General features: G+C 38.4%; 1 protein-coding gene across 1 annotated transcript; it reads left to right on the top strand.

The window, feature by feature from the left end:
• Positions 1 to 1993: 1993 nt before the first annotated feature.
• Positions 1994 to 22362, top strand: LOC108667154 (nicotinate phosphoribosyltransferase). The gene is made up of 14 exons (XM_018154143.2): positions 1994 to 2208; positions 11033 to 11054; positions 11143 to 11297; positions 13177 to 13303; positions 14208 to 14291; positions 14395 to 14522; positions 15147 to 15286; positions 15364 to 15485; positions 15825 to 15965; positions 17095 to 17219; positions 17699 to 17842; positions 18785 to 18921; positions 19105 to 19233; positions 22278 to 22362. The coding sequence occupies exons 1-14, from the start codon at positions 2127 to 2129 to the stop codon at positions 22353 to 22355; spliced, it is 1614 nt and encodes a 537-aa protein (XP_018009632.2). The 5' UTR covers positions 1994 to 2126; the 3' UTR covers positions 22356 to 22362.
• Positions 22363 to 22383: the final 21 nt, after the last annotated feature.

The following is a 22383-nucleotide window of genomic DNA, read 5'->3' on the forward strand; positions in this document are numbered from 1 at the left end:
AGTGGCTTGTGTGACAGAAGTCTTGCTCAGTTTTGCACGTATGCCTTCTTATAGACAGAGCCGCATTCTCTGGATATCAACAAACTCTTTAAATTAAAAGAACCAGATATTCTGTCATCTAATTCTAATAGGCGTAATTGTACGTAGTTTAATATAAAGGTTGTATCGTTTCATCAAGTGCTCAGGCGTCGAATTTACTTTATTTTGAAATTTCTTGTGCTAAAATATGAGATACAATTCATGAAAAATATTTCAAGTAAATTAACTTGATTTATTATGCGTTTGATATTGAAAATTAAATTAACATCATGCAGTCTGTCAGTCTGTTCTTAGCTACGGAAAATGGAATCATTTCACGATGTTCCATATTTTGTCACATATTTTTTTATTGCCTTCGAAAAAAAGTGAATGCACGGACATACAGGTGGAATAAAAAAGAAAAGAAATTTGTTTTATGTGTGACAGAGGTGTGAAGGAAGCCTTATAACACCTGATGATGAAGTGCGAATTGTATGAGTGAAATTAATAGAAGTGGTGAGAATTATACTGGATGAAAGGGGTAAATTTGATGGCGTGATGTGATAAAAGGGGTGAATGTGATGGCGCAGAGGTAAGTGCTGTCATCAAAATGTGGAAAGTGTGAGTGCATGGGGAAAAGTTGAGGGAAGGTTGGTATGAATGGATGCTGCTGGAAGGGTGTATGTAAAGGAACCAGCAATAATAAGAAACAATGACAATATTAAAAAATATAATTCAGTATACTCATTGCAGTGAGTGACAGAGAGCGCATTTTCTCGTCGACGAAAACGTGAAGCCGCGGACGAACAGACAGACGGACGGACATGACGAGCACAATATTGCAGTTTTTCCGTAAATGAGAAATGCAAAATGCGCTAAAAATTATGTACTGAGATTTCCCAATATCTTATACCAAGTTCAAAAGCTACAGCGCAGTAAATGGGACACAGCAACGTTAGACAAAATAATTTCTTTCATGAACTTTAGTTTCAGTTTATTTTCGCGAACTTTCCCACCTCTTTAGCCTCTGCCATGGTCTACTAACGCTCTTACCTGACCTTGCTTCCCTCTCCCCATAAAAACATAATGCAATGCGTAACAGCTTAACAGGTTGCAGTTAGCCGATATAAAGGAAATTCAGAACCTTGCCTATATATTTTGTTCTCTATTCTCGTGGTCGAAAAATTCTGCCAGACAAATGTTTGATTGTGGAATAATTATCTCACGTTTAATTATGCTGCACCATTGTTATGAGCGCCGAAATGCTTAGAGGAAAGTCAACTCATTCTGAGAATAATGAGAGAATTCATCATTGGGACCATTCGTTGACCCCGATTGAAAGAGATTTTTTCTATCTCAACCTTTTTCACGAGTCCTCACTCCGAATATCTTGTTTTCGTGCACAATCAGATAATGCACATTTTTTATTCATTTATTACAGATAGCTGGCGACAGTGATAGATACCCGGCTGGAATCAGAGAATGATAATTGAAAAATTAAACTTAGCCCTGAGCAAGACCGCACTTTTGTCAGCTCACACCGTAAGAAAATACGATGGAACGAGGTTGAACCTAATCGATTGAGTTACCGGATCGACACTTCAGCGAACTCGCCTGCGAACTGGCCTGCGCACTCGAACGCAAAACCTAACTTGAAAAGTTCTATTTTTTACCATCGTGATTCAGAAATTTGTTCTGAATCGCATGAAGAGCTACTGGTGGTATACTAACTACGAAAACGAAATGGAAACTGAAATCAGTTAGGGGCTTACAAAGGGCTTACAAAGAAATTTTGGGAGACTAAATGTATTACTTTTATGTATGACTTTAAATGTATGACTTTACTTTTTATTTGTTTGCATAATTATTAACTTATGCAAACAAATGATATCCTTCAAACGCACCAAGATTGATATTGGTTTCGTTGGGAACGCTGAAGGTCACCGTCGCAAACGCGTTTCAGTCCGGTATCAACGTCGTTTGGAGAAGAGTCTCTTATTTGGCGCTGCGTCTGTAACCTACCTATATGTTATCACTTAGTGGCTAGTGCTTAGGTTACTCTTTGGTCATTAAAGTTGCGTTAATAATCGTCTTTCATTTATTTCATCATGTCTGTGAGAGTTGAAACTGCCTCTGGGAAAATCCGAAGTGATGCATCCCACAATGGAATAATACAGCCTCTGTTGACTGGTGAGGAAATTTATTATTTTCGCTCTTGGATTCGTTACTCGTTAGTAAAGTAGGTAGGTAGATAACTGAAGTTGAAGTGCAGAAAATTTTATGAAATGATAGATTTCCTTGATTTACTACGTTTTCCACACATTACAGTTTGTGACACCTTTTAACGGTCAACTAGGTATAAAAATCTTTAGAACAGTGAATAGTGTCAAAGCAGAAAATTTTCGACTCATCCTAAAGTTATTTTTGAGTCCCATAACTTATAAGTAGCTATACCACTAATACCAGTAAATTAATAAGCAGTAATCATTGATAGCCTACAACACAGTGTGAGTAGTGGCAAAGCAGAGAGTTTTTTTAGACTCTCCCTCAAGTTCATTTTTGAGTCCTATAAGTAGACCAGTAGGAGTATCCTGGATACCAGATTACCAGCATTATAATAATACTTAAGAAATTTGTTTAAATCTTGAGTAAATGAGGACATTAAAAATGAACTGATTCTAAAAAAGCTCTGGTTTGCCACTATGCATATGGGATACTGTCAAAGTGTCAATTCTGACTAATCATCTAAATGATCTAATCACTAATGACAATGCATAATCCAAAACAGGATAAATTTTTTTTTGCTGAGAGCCTAAGCTCCAAAGAAATGAGTTTTTACAATAATTGAAAACTTTTGGCTCAGTAATAGCATCAGTTTAGTTAGCCTATGTTGTTTTATTACAAACTTTTACTGCTGTCAGTAAACGCATGAGTCACCACTGTCAATTTCAATGATCCTCTTGTTAGATAGGTAGGCTACTGGTACTGCACTGTCTGCACTTAGATTACTGTTTTTCTTTAAAATCATATACTAATACTGGTCACAGTAGCCAGATCTACAATTTGAACTTTTGAAGGCTAACTCAGTAACTGGAAGCCCAACTTCCTAAGACAGTACCTATGGCTGAAGAGTAAAGCAGCTGTGAATTGGATGAAATTGAAAGCAGCTGTGATTCTGGGCAATTTCACCCATTCTTATGGACTTTTTCCAATTTGGTTGTTGATAAGTGAGAAAATTGGCCTATTTCTATCTGGAATTTTTATAAATCACCTTTGAAAGTTGAAGCAATAATTTTTACCTGAATTTTTTGGATAATAATGCTTGTGAGGCTGTGGCTGATATTCTAAATAGGATTTGAAGGGTTTCATTACCACTTAATAATTAGTAAGCTCTCTCTCAAGTTTAAATTTTACCTGAAAATTGCCGTTCAGTTTTTTGATAAAATAGATGATTTCTACCGGAGGCCTGCAACACTAGTGAGGAAAACATCTGCTCTCAACTGCAACTGGATTTTTTTTGAGCCATGATTTAATGGATTTACTGGCCCTGATTCAATTTTTCTGAGTCGTGAATACCATATCCAGGCCAATAAGGCAATGAAAAGCCATTTATGAGTTGCAAAGTCTCGTGCACATGTTAGCACAAATTTCTAATTTTGCCCTAAAAACAACAGCAAGAATATTGGTCTTTTGGCAACTGAACATGTGATAATGGACTGTTTACATTTTTGTTGATGAATGAAGACAGTAAAAAGGCAATCTGATATAAATGCAACTACTTGATCACCAATGAACAGTTTTGAGTTTACTCATTATGCAGGATGTTTTAGTGGGAGTGTGTTACTGAACTGCTAAAGAAAATTTTGTGGAATGATATGTTTGTGAACCACAATTTCTTTAATCAAATGAAAATACATAACATTAGAGCCACAAGATTTCATACCTACTGAAATGATATTAAAGACACAATATTTTGGAAAAAGTAGGAATTTTCTCAACTAGCTGCTGTAGGTATATGTTATGGCAACTTATGTAGCATTGACATCAGAAATTTAGCCTAGCGCTAAGTGCTCCCGTGTCAGACAACTTGTCTGTAATATTGGGCAGAATTTTCCTAAAATTATGGATACAAACTATTGTTTTACTGCCAACTTACAAAAATTGAATGATAAAATTAGCCATTTGTTTTAGTTTTTTTTAAAGAAATTAAGCAAGAGCCATGAAAACTGATAAAATTGACTTCAACTACAAACATTTTTGTCTCATTCATGAGTGAATTCTGGCTCAGTTTTCCAGAATGGTCACATAATCCTTGCAACTTGAGAATCCTTTTATTTATTACAAAATCCCAAATTAGATTGTTTCCAGTCCCTTTAACAACCTTGAAACTAAAGTAGTACTGAAAATGACTATACAACCTGTTAGGTGGATAGCTAGAGGTCTGCCTAGCCCAAGTCCACAGTGCGATTCATATACCTTCCCGAGCATAACGCAGCCGGGCATCTTCATGGCTTTTGACACATAGCGCCCACCACAGCAGCGCCGTTCAGTCACAGGCACTGGTTCACAGCGCCGGAGCACAACTGGCCGAAGCGCAACAGGCTCTACCGCAACAGCTACTCCTAACGTAACCTAACCCAACCTAACCTGCGCCGCCTATTGTGGTAGGGCCTGTTGCGCTCTGGCCAGTTGTGCTCCGATGCTGTGAAGCAGTGGCTGTTGTGCAAAGCGAATTTAGTGTTAGCTGGAGTTACCCACAGCTCATTGATCTGAGGCTACATGTAGATATTGCATGCTGATGGTTGGTGTTGGGCCCAGGGCCTGTTTACGAGTCAATTTTGTTACCCACGGCTGCGCTCCCCAACCTGTCAAACCCCCACATCTGTCACACTGACACATTTTAATTTTCAAAAGGGTTCCACCAACCTGCTCAGTGTGGTTTGGCTTGTTTTTTTTTTCAAAAAGGCTACTATTTTACTTTTGGGCTGGCCTGGTGATCATGTTACTAGGCTTCTGTCTCAGAATTATTTTTGTTTTGAATAATTAGTATAGCAACTATTGATGAGCTTGGTCATATTTACTGATTATATTAGTATATATTATTATCATGACTTGTACTAATTACAAGGCACGTTTTTTAAGTCAGTACAGTTTTGGAATTAAAAATATATAACTCAGTACTCACTGCAGTGAGTGATGAGCGCGCATTTTCTCATCAACAAAAACATGAAGTCAGGGACGGATGGACGAACAGACGGACATGGCGAGCACAATAGTGCATTTTTTCCATAAATGAAAAAATGCGCTAAAAAGATGCACAAAGATGTTGCAATAATTTTATTATTACATGAAAGCCTGCACCTTAATCCACTTTTCTACATAATTTCTGTGAATATTGAGGCACTTGTCATAACGTGGCACCAGTTTTTGAATACCTTCCTGATGAAAATTCTGCCACCTGACTTGTTAACCACTGCATCACAAATATTTAGACTCTGTTATCATCTTGAAGACACCGACTGCCCAGGTGTTTCTTCAAGTACAGTGTGATGCAATGGATGGATGCATCACACTGCACTTGATGCATCAAATACATCACACTGCACTCTTCATTTTTGATGCAGTGGTTAACAAGTCAGGCGGCAGAATTTTATCAGGAGGGTATTCAAAAACTGGTGCCACGTTATGACAAGTGCCTCAATATTCATGGAAATTATGGTGCAAAATAGATTAAGGTACAAGCTTTCATGTAAAAATAAAATTATTGTAAATTGCAATATCTTGGTGCGTCGTTTTTTAATTCCAAAACAGTACTGACTGACTTACGAAACATGCCTCACATATTAGTATAAGTCATACTAATTAGTCAAGAGCTTATTAGACTAATTTTATTTTTACTAGACATTTACTCTGTTTCCAACATAGCTCTGTTCTGACATTAAATGAACATAACTGCATCATGCACATGAAAAATCAGGTATTCACGTATTTGTATCATGAAAAATCATGTATTTGTATTATTATTGCTCCGTGATTTAGCGAGTGAAGAAAGCTGTGCTTCACCGACTGCTGTAGAAAGTAGAGCTGTACTAAAAATTTGTGTTTCATTTGAGTCTAGCCCATTTGGCATCTGCCTTAATTTCTCATGCATTAAAAAAATTTATTTTGGTCATAATTTAGTCCATTTTATTAGCGATCTTTTTCTTTGTTATCAATTGGTAATTTGCATTCTAATGATCTTTAAGCATGGAATAAAAATCATTATCTATTCTCAATTATTATTAATTAAAAATAAATAACAGATGAAACAAGAAATTATCTGTCGTGAAGGACAAGTATTCGACCTTGGTTTATGTCCGTCGCAATCCAGTTACAAGAGAAGCTTTTGTACAAAATTGACCCACAAGGTTTCTCTGAGAAATAAACTTCAACAAAATCAAACCATGAGGATGCCATGTGGTATGAACTTGAACAAAATCAAACCATGAGGTTGCCATGTGATATGAACTTGAACAAAATCAAACCAAAAGGTTGCCATGTGATATCAAGTTGAACAAAATCAACCCGCTAGGCTGCAATGCATGCAGCATGAACTGCGGTCGGTCGTCATGGCAGCGTCGTTGTTTCGAGTCCTCAAAGCCACCATGGCAACGCCAGCACGACGGCTATTCTTGTGAACGAAACGTCGGCCTCTGAAGAGAGGCGAGGAAATATAGAGGTTGAAGGGACGCCGTGACCTCTAAACCGGCTGTGTCAGGGACTCACTTTATTGACCCTGAAATTAGCTCTCGGTGACGGAAAACGCGAATAAATACGAAATTATTAGTAAACTTTGAACACTAAAGTCTTCGTCTCGATATTTGCGGTAATGATGTTTTTTAATTAAATGTCTTTATTGGAAAATGAAGCGTTAACCCCTAGCTGAGGTCTCCATCTCACTTGTTTGTAACATAAATGGTAATAAACCTTAATAGAGATCATAATTGACGCGATCAGAGGAAAACTATTAAGTAGTGACAATTTTTTTATAAACATGCGTTCGTTTAATGTTTACGTACAATGTCTAAAAGTTTGCATGAAACTAAAATGCACATCTAATCGTCATAACTTCCAAGAATAATAGTTAGAGATTTTACTTTTGGACTAAAAATATACACCAGCACTAATCATTCCGCATAGTCCAGAAACCAGACTGCGGTGGCATTCTTTTCACAAATCGCGTATAGCGACTCTTCAAATATCGCTTATAGTATTTAGAATTAGAACGATATACCAACGCAATGAAACGGATAAACTTCGTCCTTTGTATGCAGTGAATCGTTTTTCCGTTCAACTTCTAATGACGGATATACAGTTGCATAGCTACCGTTTATTAGACACCTACGTCTCGCAATAATTTTCTTGAAATGATCCGGGACTACCGGGATGAAACGAGAAATTACTGGGAAAACAATAACGGGATCGAAGATAAATTTGTTCCGGAACAAACGTATGAACCGGGACAAGACTTGTGTCCCGGAATTTAAAACTTGTGTACCGGTAATTATGAAACGATACGAGACAGATACAAAACGAGACTAGATTTGTCTTAAATATCCAAGGCAGAACAAGATATTCCTTACTATAAGAAAACGAAACATTCCGAACGCGTGGCTAAGGAATACAAAGTTAGCGAAGGTTAGCGAACGCAGTTAATGAGCAGTTGCCATGCCAGGCATGGGCAGATTCGGCGACATTTGGCTGCCAAACTTATTTAGCAAATAAATTAGTGAGAAGATTTGGCGATGTATAGCTGAATATTAAGTGGATGATGTTGAGCCTTTAATCGCGCATGACGAGAACCATACGTGTTCAGTAACCTTAATGGCATCATCGCTAGTCGGTGACGCTGTGTCGATCGGTTAGCCGCGCAGTAGAATGTTGAAGGGCTTTCTCAAGCCCTGCAAGATTCCACGAATCAGGATTGGTAACTGGAAATATTTTGAGGAGCAATTGCTCCTCAAAATATTTACAATTTTTGGTTTAAAATGAAATGGCCGAGAGGTGAAACGAACAAGGTGAGAGAGCATAAGGTGGTGCGTTCTCTACTTGGTTTGGACAAATTGCTGTCATCTGCGGTTGCCTACAGGTGGTGATGGCAGAAGAGACTTTCTTAATCCTTCGCTTTAATTAAACTTTGGCTTTGGTTAATCGACGTCAAAACTTACGACTTATTCGTCTACTATTCTCATGTAAATCTCGACTTCTAAAATTCAATGCTGCCGCATTTTTAATTGCAGATGTTCCCAAGTTCGTCTAATGTCATATCAGACTCTATTTTAGCCGACATTATGTTTCTCCAGCCTAAGAAATACCCAGCGTCGGTAAGAAAAAGGTTTCTACGGATGCCTGATGTCTTATCATCAGTAAACTTGTAGATATCGCCACAAAGTTTGCACCGACAATTGGTCTGGGGCAATACTTTCAAAAACTCGCTAAGTGAACGTAAGTACTTATAACGCTCTATTTTCTTGTCTATGATTGGTGGATTTTGCTTGAAGGGCCGTCAATGATTGAACTCACGATCAGTGAACTCACTATCTCTTAACTTTTTTTTAAGTATAGACCCTGGTTTTTATTCCGGTCATTATGACGATTAAATTTTGACGTCTATTAACCAAAGCCCAAGTAAGCAATGAAACAGGTTTTTTTCCTGAACAAGGCACTAGCCTAGTATGTAACTGGTGACGATAAGTGATTACCGTAATTTAAATCGAAAAACAAGCAACGCAAAAGTTTGCGTCGATTCCTGGTACTGCTGAGTCTGGCCAATAATTAGATACTATGTTTTAAATTTCATGTAGATCCGTTCAGAACTGAGGGACTTGTGAGCTTTTCAGTTGCGCCATTTTTTTTTTGTTTTGTTCTAATCGAAAATCGGTAATAACTACCAGGCATGGGCAGATTCGGCGACATTTGGCTGCTAAACTTATTTGGCAAATAAATTAGTGAACAGATTTGGCGATGTATAGCTGAATATTAAGTGAATGATGTTGAGCCTTTGATCGTGCATGACGAGAACCATACGTGTTCGGTGCGCTTAATGGCATCATCGCGAGTCGGTGACGCTGTGTCGATCGGTTAGCCGCGTAGTAGAATACCGAAGTGCTTTCTCAAGCCATGTAAGATGCCACGAATCGAAATTGGTTAGTGGAAATATTTTGAGGAGCAATTGCTCCTCAAAATATTTACAATTTTGGGTTTAAAATGAAATGACCGAGAGGTGAAACGAACAAGTTGAGAGAGCATAAGGTGGTGCGTTCTCTACTTGGTTGGGACTAATTACTCTCATCTGCGGTAGCCTGCAGGTGGTGATGGCAGAAGAGACTTTCTTCAATCCTTCGCTTTAATTAAACTTTGGTTTTGGTTAATCGACGTCAAAACTTACGACGTATTCGTCTACTACTCTCATGTAAATCTCGACTTCTAAAATTCAATGCTGCCGCATCTTAATTACAGATGTTCTCAAGTTCGTCTAATGTCATATCAGACTATTTTAGCCGACATTATGTTTATCCAGCCTATAAGAAATACCCAGCGTCGGTAAGAAAAAGGTTTCTACGGACGCCTGATGTGTTATCATCAGTAAACTTGTAAATATCGCGATAAAATTTGCACCGACTATTGACCTGTTTTTTATCCCGGCCATCAGGACGATTAAGTTTTTACATCGATTAACCAAAGCCAAAGTTTAATTAAAGCGAAGGATTGAAAAATTTCTCATGCCATCACCACCTGTAGGCTACCGCAGATGACAGTAATTAGTCCAAACCAAGTAGAGAACGCACCACCTTATGTTCTCTCAACTTGTTCGTTTGGCCTCTCGGTCATTTCATTTTAAACCAAAAATTCTCAAAAAAAAAAAGAATAATTGTTTCCCTGGCAAATGTCTGGTATAAACTTTTTGGCGGGAAGTAGGCTCACAACGGGCAGCTATACTGGCCGCTACTCGTTTTTAAGCAATGAAACGCTTTTCCCCTGAACAAGGCACTAGCCTACAGCCTAGTCACTAGTGACGATAAGTGATGACTATAATTTAAATCGAAAACCAAGCAATGCAAAAGTTTGCGTCGATTCCTACCGCAGAGTCTGACCATTAATTAGATATGTTTTGAATTTCATGTAGATCTGTTCAAAACTGAGGGACTTGGGAGCTTTTCAGTTGCGCATTTTTTTCTAATCGAAAATCGGTAATAACTTCTTCCGCTGCGCATTTCTACCAATTATTTATTTATTTCTATTATATTGATTTATTTTATATTTTATCTATACTATATTTATTTATTTCAATTTCACCCTGGCTCTTCAAATTTGCTAGATGGGGAATAGCGATGTCATTCTACTTAGTGATGTTCTTGAAACGTTGTTAACAGACAGAATGTTGATCAGATTATGTCTGAAATAATTCATTATTCTAATAACATATTCATAAATAACTAATATGGCTCGTTATAGAAGATGAAAATTCCATGAAATTTGAAAACTCCTATTTTGACCGGGGGACATCTCGTCTCGGTATTGCCCCGGAATTAACGCGGAGTGTTGAAAATTGTGCCAATTTTCATTGCTAGCCGGAACAAATCTTGTCTCCAATGGAAAAAAGCACCAAACTGTTAGTCTTCAGCTTATCCTGAGCATGTTTATAACCGCGACAGTTCTAAGCATGCAATTATCCCTCGCTATGTATCGCTCTTGACCTAGTGAGGCTCCACTTTATTGCAGGCTTAGATTAGAAAAATCGTTTGCGGATTTTCGCTGGGTCGCAGTTTACGATAAGTTACCAAAAAAAATACGATATAAATACTTGTATAAGCATTATTAGTCGATTCTGGAACATAAAACCTGCGATACGCGAGTGATTAACTGTATTACAAAGATGGAGAATACACTATAACTTCAAATTAGTTTCGTTCTACGTTTTATTGTGGTTCCGGAACTTGAAATATTCGTATTAATGGAGCACCATTCCCCGCAGACATGCACCAGATCAACATGGCGTGTACCTTATTATTGCTGAAGTATCATTTGCCGCAGACATGTACCAGATCTGTCTCTTATACACATCTAGATGTGTATAAGAGACAGGCNGGCGTATGCGTATTGGAAGTCTGGCAAGCTCGGAGACGTGGCGGTGTTCGATCTTTTCTTCCGCAAAGCTCCTTTCGGTGGCGAATTCACGATCTTCGCTGGCCTCGACGAATGCATCACATTTCTTAAGAATTTTAGGTACACCGCCTCAGGTTAGTTAAACCTATAAGCTAACGAAATTCATCTCTCAAATTACTAGTAAATAATTAAATTTTCTATATGCTTTTTTGTGAATGATCCATCAACTATATTAGATTGTCCAAATGTTATGGCATAAAATAGCTTTACACGCATGTTTTTGGGCGCAGTGAGATTAATTCTCAATTCGTATTGAATTTTATAGAATCGGAAGTATTGTTTTTATGTTTTCAGAATTGCTTAGTCTTCAACTTAGTTCAGCAATTTATCTTTTATGGATCTAGGTAAATTTAGGCGTTGAGCGAATTGAAAGCTGAGCTGTTGTCAGTCTTGTTCTGTCCTGATAAAAAGGATGAGTTGACAGCTTCTTGGAAATTTGTTAAGATATAGGTGCGGTGAATATCTCTGGACAAGATAAGATATTTACGAGCCCAGATGATGATTTTCAAATGCTATTAGAAGTACGTTAATATTAGTATTTGGTTTCCCATGAAAGGTAATCGAAGTGAATATTCTTGTTAGAAAGTTATTCTTCTTTGTAATTTGTATGAAGTGACAAAATTTGAATAATATCTCAGGCTGAAGCAGTCGATACGCGTTTCTCGTGGTCAATGGTTTATTGAATTTCAGCGCAAGTGTAAATAGAAGAAGTTTAAGAAAACTGAGAAACTTTATTTGACGCCAAACAAAGTTGGTGAACAGCGGTCAGTTAAAGAACAGATAACCGTAGTAGTGATTCGCACTGCAGGGAAAATTTGCTGTTATCAGTAAAACTGCATAAATCAGGGAGTAAATATGACAATATTTAATTCAAAGGAATAAGCCACTGTAATGCAAGTTATACACGTCTCTCTCTATCCTCACCGTTAAATTGCACGCTACAGAATAAATAATGTAGTGGCAGGTAACAAATGAAGAAGCGAGCTGATAGATTTGCTGGTCAAGTTGCACGTTACGGAGATTGGGTGGGTTCTTATCTGGATAAAGTAGATAAGAAGTTAGAACCTATCTTCGAAATCAATTTAAGATGTAACACAGTTTGTTTCGGTAAGAAGAGCAAATACATTACGAATAACAATTGCAAAATGATCTAATTTACTAACCTATTTGTATCTGTTGATGAACCCTTGACATTAGTTCTCGTGTAGCGAACTAAAAGAAAGATAATAGAGATAACAGTATAAGGAATGTTCGCTCGTACTTAAAAGCAAGTTAAGTTGAGTTAAGTGCATGCAAGTTAATTCACAGCACTAAGGCAAGTGATCAAAATAGGTTTTTAACTCAGAAGCTCATTGGAGCAAACAACCCTATATATACAGGGTTCAACTTCTGACGTCAAGCCAGTAAAGCAAGATCTCAAACTAGCCAACACAGAATCTCAAACATACATTTACCTGGAACAAAACAAAATAAAGCTCACTCGCACAAACTCAAATTAAGCGAAAGAACAGCAAGATTTAACACGACCACTAATTCGGCTTGAGCAGGATTTTTTCACCGAGGTAAGTTTCAGGTAAAAATAATTACGATCGATCTAATGAGCGTCGACTTCGCCTCGCAACACGAGGCTTACGATAAGTGTATAAAATGACGTGCTTAATTAATAAATATTAATAGGTTCGAGAATATTCCATGATGAAACTCGCGATTTTTGCCATTGCGCAGACGTGTCAAACCTGCGCGACATCACACGAATATACTAGTGACGTAATTGGATAATAAATTTTAACAGGTTTGAGAATAATTCCATGATGAACCACCACGATTGTCATTGCGCAGATGTGTCATACCTGCGCGACATCACACGAATATACTAATGACGTAATTGGATAATAAATTTTAACAGGTTTGAGAATAATTCCATGATGAACCATCACGATTGTCATTGCGCAGACGTGTCATACCTGCGCGACGTGATGCCGGCGACGGTAGAGGACGAGTTCTTCGCGTGTCTGGCGCAGCTCACGGCCAAGGACGTCATCGTCAGCGCCGTCGACGAGGGCAACGTCGTATTCCCTCGGTCACTGCCTGCCACTTTTGTCCTCTTCCCTGCCTTTAATTGTCTGTTCCACGAATAATTTATCTTGTTACTGAGGTCTACTGTTCAACTAAAATATTTCCTCTAGCAGCTAATGCCGACGAGGACAACGTCGTATTCCCTCGGTCACTGCCTGCCACTTTTGCCCTCTTCCCTGCCTTTAATTTTCTGTTCCACGAATAATTTATCTTGTTAATGAAGTCTACAGTTCAATAAAATATTTCCTCCATCAGCTAATGCCGACGAGGGCAACGTCATCTTCCCTCGGTCACTGCCTGCCACTTTTGTCTTCTTCCCCGCATTTAATTTTTCTGTTCCACGAATAATTTATTTTGTTACCGAGGTCTAAAGTTCAATAAAATATTTCCTCTAGCAGATAATTTCGGGCATCTAATTCTCACGTTAATTTCTCAGCGTTATTATCTTTAGTTTGTGTCCAAGCTTTTAGTGCTTCAACATTTTTCGTTGCCTTAGCTAGGCATCAGTCCATTTCTTGGTCTTTACTTCTTTCGTTTATTTCCGGCGTTTAACTCGCAGTTTTTAGTGATTTTATTGGGGATAAATGTTAGAGTTTATTCGTTATTCATTTTGTCCATATTAATATTCATTAATAGGAATTAGGAATTAACCCCATTAAGTTAATTAGTGTTGTGCAAAGTAGAGCTTCGAGTTTGAGGCGGCAGCCAATTCCATGAAGTTCGACTGCTTTATTAAATTCAATTACCGGTATATGCTTGTGATATGAACATGTTACATTTTAATATAGTCAACCATGATGAGTAATGAATTGCATGATCCTGACGATTTAGACATGAACAATTGACTTTTAATATTTTAGTCAATCATAATAAATTGCATGAACCTGACGATGGATGCCGTTTTGCAGGGTGCCGCTCATGACGCTGAAAGGCCCCCTAATCGTCATCCAGCTGCTGGAAACAACTCTACTGAATTTAGTGAACTACGCCAGGTGAGTGAGACGTGTTCCGCCATCGTCATCCTGCTTCTTGTAACGAACGTTCTTAATAGAATAATTTATGTTCGCGTTGTGAGTTATTATTGTTTATGTGCAGCCTGGTGGCTACGAACGCTGCCCGGTACCGCATGGCTGCGGGGCCCAAACTGCAGCTGCTCGAGTTCGGGCTGCGGCGCGCCCAGGGGCCCGATGGTGGCCTCTCCGCGTCCAAGTACTCCTACATCGGTGCGTGTTACTGCCATGCAATTTTTTGCTTTTTTGCATACCGTGTTCTGACGTGGTCAATTAAAGCCATCTATTTTCGTCTTTAATTCGCTTAATTAACTTCTAATTTGAGACTATTTTAATTAAAAAGGTTGACTCTTCATCCCACTAGCATATTTCGTATAGATTCGACGAAATTGACTAGCCAGTTGGTTATTCTTCTTGCTTTTTAGCTCATTCTCTCATTTATGGAAAAATGCACCATTGTGCTCGCCATGTCCGTCCGTCCGTCTGTCCGTGACCTCAAGTTTTCATCGACTAGAAAATGCGCTCTCTGTCACTCACTGCAGTGAGTACTGAGTTATATTTTTTTCTCTAATATCGATTTATTCTTCAGCAAGAAGCGACGGAAGGTGGTGGCACAAAATTGGTGGTGCACCAACAAGCCCTGAATCGAACGGATGGATAGCTAGAGGTCAGCATGCCCAAGTCCACAGTGCGATTCATATATGTCAGGTGTCTGCTTCTGCGACCACCTGATGGATTGGTACTGAGGGTCTGGGTACTTATTGTTCCAAGTGTGACTAAGGCAGGACAAGTGAAACACGATTAACGCTAGAACTATTATAATAATAAACTGGCAAGGTGTAGGATACCAGGGAACTGCCTGCAGTAGCCCGAACGCAGCTGGGCCAGGGGTGGGGCGAGGGAGCCGGTCCTCTGTAGCGACGGGAGGAGTTAGGGCGGCCAAGACCCTTTTGATACCAGCTGTCTCGGTGACGTATGTGAGTTATTATTACATCTCTAAACGGAGAGTCCGCTTCGCCTTGTATGAGCCTTCGGGCATTATGCCATCCCTTAGGAAGGGGACGACAAGGTAACAGTATCTGGACCGAAGGGTAGCTTCCATTGGGCGGTCTCCAAGAGAAGATGGGAAAAGGGGGGTGAGATTGCCGCAAGACACTGGTCAGGAACTGCGCACCGGTGAGGTCCAAGAGGGCATTTATGGGGGAGAACACATGTCTCGATGTGGAAATGTTTAATGGGTCTCATCTTTAGGCAACCCGTGGCTATCCTTAAGGCCGAGTCCTGTACTGTCTGTAGGCTCACCACGTCAGAACGGGAGGCTCTTACCAAGTTGGTGTTATAACATGTTTTTTGCTCAGAATTTGCGCTCTGTTTAGCTCGTTAATCCATTTGATTTTGTCAAGTAATTGGTATAACTTGTTTATGTTTTGGTTTTTCATTCAGACTATTTGAACCCCGTTAAAAACTTTGAATGTTACAGAATTATAGGAAAAGCTCATAATTTGTTCATGACAGGTCCGGTATCGTGAACTTCTGTGGGGTGGCACTGGCCCTACACGAGCTTGGCTATCGGCCGGTGGGCGTCAGGATAGATTCTGGAGACCTCGCCTACCTCAGCACTACGGCTAGAGCGCTCTTTGCTAGAGTTGCTAAAGAGTTGGTATCATTTCTGTGTAGATCATGTTCTGTGTAAATTGTGTTGTGTCTAAATTATGTTGTGTCTAAATCATGTCGTGTGTAAATTGATTTCTGTTTAAATTGTGTTGNCTAAATCGTGTTGTGTCTAAATCATGTTGTGTCTAAATCGTGTTGTGTCTAAATCGTGTTGTGTCTAAATCGTGTTGTGTCTAAATCGTGTTGTGGTCTAAATCATGTTGTGTCTAAATCGTGTTTTGTCACAAATCATGTTCTGCACAAATCATGTTCTGACAACATCATGTGCTGTCTAAATCATGCTCTCTATAAATCATAACTTTGGTTAAATCAAAAGGACAATTGTTGAATTAAGTTCAATTAAGAGAGTGTTCAATTAGGGTTCGCCTCAGCACCACGGCTAGAGCCGCTAGAGTCGCTTAAGAGTTCGTTCTTGATGTATATATATATCACTCATGTTACATCAGAAATGACTTGTTGAAATTGAATATGCTAGGTGCTTTTTTATTTCTTATACTTTACCACTGCACCACGCAAAGAGATTTCTGGAGCTACTCTAGTTTCGGTTTTAGATTTGTAATTCTTTTTAAACACTACGTGATAATTTTTAGATATTAGGTATTTGAAGAGCGAGTTCAATTCTTATTGATAGTTAGCATGAGCCAAAACAAGTATCCTGTTCTGTTTTCAAAATTTGCTGATTTCACTCAAGGTGAAGCGCGCTGTAACTTCTTTCTCGGTGCTCCATCAATGTTTTCAACATGAATCATTACTGATTCATGCAACACGTGTTTATCTCACAGTTTTTCACTTTCAACCTTGCATTGTTCACATCATTATTTTTCAACTCAAATCATCATTTATGTATTAATTTCAGATATAACCTTGCGTGGTTTGAGCACCTACCAATCGTGGCCTGCAACGACATCAGATTTTCACTTTCAACCTTGCATTGTTTACGTCAATATTTTTAACTCAAATCATCACTTATGTATTAATTTCAGATATAACCTTGCGTGGTTTGAGCACCTACCAATCGTGGCCAGCAACGACATCAGATTTTAACTTTCAACCTTGCATTGTTCACATCATTATTTGTCAACTTAAATCATCACTTATGTATTAATTTCAGGTATAAGCTTGCATGGTTTGAGCACCTGACCATCGTGGCCAGCAACGACATCAACGAAGAGACCATCATCAGCCTCAACGAACAGGGCCATCAGATCAACTCGTTTGGCATCGGCACCCACCTCGGTGAGGGCCACCTTACACTCAGAGAAATTTGTGCAAATACAGATTTTTTTTGCCCCCGCGTGGGTCAGCTATTCCAGTTTGTTCTGGCAAATGGGACAATGATTGCTGTGTCGGCTCCCTGCTTGTACTATAAGTGAGGAATTGCGTTGCTATTTTGGCAGTGTTAGTACCCATTGATTTCTCAAAGTGTGTCATGCCGACACCTTATATAGTTCTGGCATTGAACTTGCAACCTCCTTCCCATGTCATCCACTTTTCCATGTCACCGCCCCTCGTCCACGTATCAACATAGTGATGAAATATGTTGATGCTGCAGTGACCTGCCATCAGCATTATCAACATAGTGATGAAATATGTATGTCACATTGCAGTGACATACATGTCATCAGCATTTTCAACATGACGATAAAATATGTTGACGTTACAGTGACCTGCCATCAGCATTATGAACATTGTGATGAAATATGTTGACGTTGCAGTGACGTGCCAGCGTCAGCCTGCACTAGGGTGCGTGTTCAAGTTGGTGCAGGTCAACGGGCAGGCTAAGATCAAACTCTCGCAGGACGTGGAGAAGGTCACGTGTCCTGGCGAGAAGAGGATCTATAGGCTCTACGGGGACGATGGTGAGCCTTCAGTCTTATTGTCCTCACTAAATAGTTATTGTTGTCACTAAATAGTTATTGTTGTCACTAATTTGTTATTGTTGTCACTAATTTGTTATTGTTGTCACTAATTTGTTATTGTTGTCACTAATTTTTTATTGTCGTCACTAATTTGTTATTGTTGTCACAAATTTGTTATGGTCGTCACAAATTTGTTATGGTCGTCACTAATTTGTTATTGTTTTCATTAATTTGTTATTGTTGTTTCTAATTTGTTATTACTATCACTAATTGGTTATTCTTGTAACTAATTTGTATAAATTTGCTTTACGTCAATTTATATTTCAGAATACAAGTTCTTCAAACTGTTGCTATCAAAAGTCTGCGACATTTTCTTCACCTGTAATTTTATCGTCTAATTTGTATTCTCGTTGACGCATATTCTCAGGACTCCTGTCGTATTGTTTCAATCATAACACTAGTAAACAAGTTGAAATGTCCGTGTGTGATGTCACTTGCACACCGCCATCTCATCACATTCATATAACATATTAAAATATTTTTATCTCGTGTATATATGTGTAATTTAAGCCTGAATGTAGACACGAAAAAATAAACTAAGAAATTAAAGCTAGAAAGGAACAGTCTAGAGTCGCCGTGTACATGTAGCAGATAGCTCCCACTTTATATGCTGACAAAAAACCAAAATAACACTAGATTGTTTTACTATTACAACGTTAGATACCCCGCAAGTAGATTCGAAAGTGATTAAAAAATTCTACGTAGAAGAAAAAATCTGTATAGTTTAATTGTGCATTGATGATACTCGTATTTATGCAAAGCCAATTAAATTGTTCCTACCTATTTTTGTATATGTATAGTATATGTGTAGATACGATAAACATGATATATCGAAGTAAGATACGACATAGACAAAGGAATAATACGTGTTGCCATGCGCAGGGCGGGCTCTGATCGACCTCATGCAGCTGGCGGACGAGCAGCCGCCGCGGCCCGGAGAGCGCGTGTTGTGCCGACACCCCTTCCAGGAGAGCAAGCGCGCCTACGTCAGTCCCGCCACCCTGCAGTGTCTGCAGAAGGCGAGTGTCAGGATTATATGCTGCCTCGTGATATATATATGCTGGGGAAAAAAGAGACGGGAATTGGGAGGGAAAATAACCATGATGGCCGCTGCCTTCAGAGGGCTTTTCCTTCAGACGGCGACGCAGTCCTTTAGGAAACTTAAATTAAATTAAATCAATTAATACCATTTGTACGCGCAGGTTTACTGGCAAGACGGGGAAGTGCAGCAGCAGATGCCGACGCTGGAGGAGGTGAAGGAGAAGGTGAAGACGGGCTTAGCTTCGCTCAGGCAGGACCACAAGCGCAACCTCAACCCCACGCCATATAAGGTCCGTTTCTGCTTGTAGATGTTTTGTACTCTCATATAAATGAATGTAAATGTCAGTTGTGATTGTGATTGTTTATGCATTTAGAAATTATACAAGAAATCGTTTGCATTCAATTTATTTAATCGTTCAACTTATTCTTTTGAGGTTGCTCGTTTTTTTTTTTTCAATTTAACGTCGAATTTTTGTCTAAACTGTTATATATTTGTATCGGTCATAATTGTTTGTTGAGTAATACTCATCTTATCCTTTAGTTTCAACATTCTACTATCGTTCTTTCCTCATTAAAAGCCCTGAATAGCCTTACATTTTTTAACTATCAACCATTTTGGAAGCCACCTATTTGATTATTCATAAAATCAGAAATATTCTTTTTGAAAACTTGTGAATTTTCAAAATTCTGAAAAGGTACAATTCTTAAAAGTAGGTGGTTGTATTCCATGAGACAACTTGACGTGAATGTCTAAATTTTTATTGACGTATTTACCGATTATGGGTCGTATTTCAAGGTAGTTTATTTTTTGATAACTCATTATTTTTTGGTTTTAATAACCAAGTTGCGTATAAGAATCGCTTTCCTGAATCGCTGATGTATTGGGAGCTGTTTAACTTCGCTATTTTTTTATTCTCTTAGATTGTACTAATTGCCTTATATTTCGTAACACAATCTCCTTAGCTTAGATACTTTTTCCATCCAGCAAATATTGTGTCAAGAATTCCTACTTCTCTTTGCTTCTAGAATCGTACAAATTATCTTCTGGTGATTGAAAGTGACGCGATGAATTTTACGTGTTGCTAACTTTTACCATTTTTTTTTTATTTTAGAAGCAAGCTTCAGCGATATGAAGACTATGCTTGTTAGGCTACAAAGAAATTAAAGAAAACGGCTTTCTATTAAAATTTAACTAAGTAGTACCTAGTTAAATTTTTAAAAATGAAATGACGGTAATACACTTATTGAATATTGTTATCCTTAGAGATGAACTTCCGTAACTTTCTAAACTCACTTTGATACAAAACAGTCGAGGATTGGATGCTGGTGGCATCATTGTGAACACTCAGATAATTGATAGAGTCATTGTCCAAAAATCCATTTAAACTTCTTAGTCTCAGCAGCATAAGGGAACGGACAAAACACATTTCCATATCAAACTGTCCTCCCAAACTGCGTCAAAATGACCCGCATGATAGCAAACGAGTGACAACATCCATCGATTTTTAGCGGACAATGAATCTGTGATGTCTTCTAAGCAAGTTTTAAAACTGAATAATACTGTTATGGTAAGATTTAAAAAAATATGAATAATACAATACAAATTAAAGACATTCCAGTGTAATACTTACGCAGGTCTGACACGCGTATTATCCTCTTACCAGGCAGGGGGCACCGCGCCCCATACGCGTTGTAGAAAAGCCTTGGTAAGATATTATCTTTGCGCCAGTAAACGTGGGACTAAAATATACTGCACTTCCCACTTGCTGCTTCTGAGTTACTGGGTCGTTGTTGCGAAACTTCCATTGCATGCTTTATTAGGTCTAATTAATGAAGAATATATTGTTGAAGTACACTTTGGCATAATATTCTTATAAACAAGTTTTAAAACTTAGAATAATGCTGTTATGATAAGATTTAAAGGGATTGTTTTGGTAAGATTTAAAAAAAAAATATGAATGATGCAATACAAATTAAATGTTGGAAGCTTCATTAAAAGCAGTACCCTTGATTATAGTATCATAAATATTCTACTCTGACGCGACGTGCAACAGAAATTACGGTAAAGATCCTTTTATTATAATTTTTGAGTTCATAGCTACGCTTAATTCTCTTGATCTTTTTAAACCAACGTAGTTTTCTTGGAATCTGGTATTGAATCTATTCTAATTGTAACTTTGCTTTAGTAGAATTAAATCGATCATATTTAACATCTAATTATTTATAAATATGCTTGCCAGGTAACATGGCTTCTAGAGACTTACGCACCTATTGTTAATATCAACACCATTCATTACGTAAACATGTGTATGAAATTGATTCAAGTTAACATGCAGCTTCGCCTTCAGGTATTTCATCACAAGATGTAATTAAAGCCATAATAATTGATTTTTATTCTTGCATATCTTATCATCATTTATTCAGCATAATACAACAATATCCACGTGTAACTTTTAAAGTATTTAATTTCACCTAGTTACCAGATTTCCATGGACAACTAGGGTTTTGCTTATTTTTCCGTTGAGGGCAACTGGGTTTAAGTTGAGAACATTTATTTATGTGTAACTCATGATACGGAGTCAATGAGCTGCAAGTTGGGTTGAGTTGGGTTTAACCCACTTGGGTTAAGTTGTGTTAAGTTGTTGCGTAGGCTACACACTGTTAGAAAAATTACCGTTAACGGTATTACCGGCGTTTCAGTGGCCGGTCGGCACGTGAAAAGAAACACCGTTTCGTGGGGAAAATTCTAATTTAACACTAGAAACCCGTAAAACAGCTGATAAAAACGGCGAAACAGTTTATTTTCACGGGGCGACCGGCCACTAGAACACCAATGGGACCGTTTTTTCTAACATTACAGCTAGTTGTGTCAACTTGTTGTCGCGTTTCAAATGCTAATGTGTTGGCTCCCGCACCCTGGCTGTTGGGAACTTTCATTAACTTCTTGATAATGACCTGTTCTTAAATTGAAGCCAGTTTGTGACGATGCTTCAGGCGATTTATAATGGGAAAAATTCTTCAACCTGTACTTTCTACACGTCCATCCACGAGCTTTGGTTGGTTTTAAGCTAACTGGCACTGAATGGTGAAACTCATGCACCGTTGTTGCAGTCCAAGGGGCCATTCTATCAAAGCTCGAATTACGCGGCCTAAGTACACGCAACTCTTCTGTGATTGGTGGGTTTAACTTGAAAAGCCGTCAGTGATTGGCTGACGGAGATCTGAACTTGAAACTATTTTTGATAACATGTTCCTATGTTATCTATAACATGTTCCTATAACTATTTTTGATAACATGTATTATGCAACACTAAAGACATGTTCCTCGCAACAGGTTGGGGTGAGCGATAACTTGTACACCTTTATGCACGAGCTGTGGCTGCAGAGTGCACCCATCGGCGAGCTTTTCTGAGCCAGGGACGCCGGCTCCTCATAATCAA

Source organism: Hyalella azteca, unplaced genomic scaffold (genome assembly GCF_000764305.2).
Source record: "Hyalella azteca isolate HAZT.00-mixed unplaced genomic scaffold, Hazt_2.0.2 contig862, whole genome shotgun sequence".
Classification (NCBI taxonomy): Eukaryota; Metazoa; Arthropoda; class Malacostraca; order Amphipoda; family Hyalellidae; genus Hyalella; species Hyalella azteca.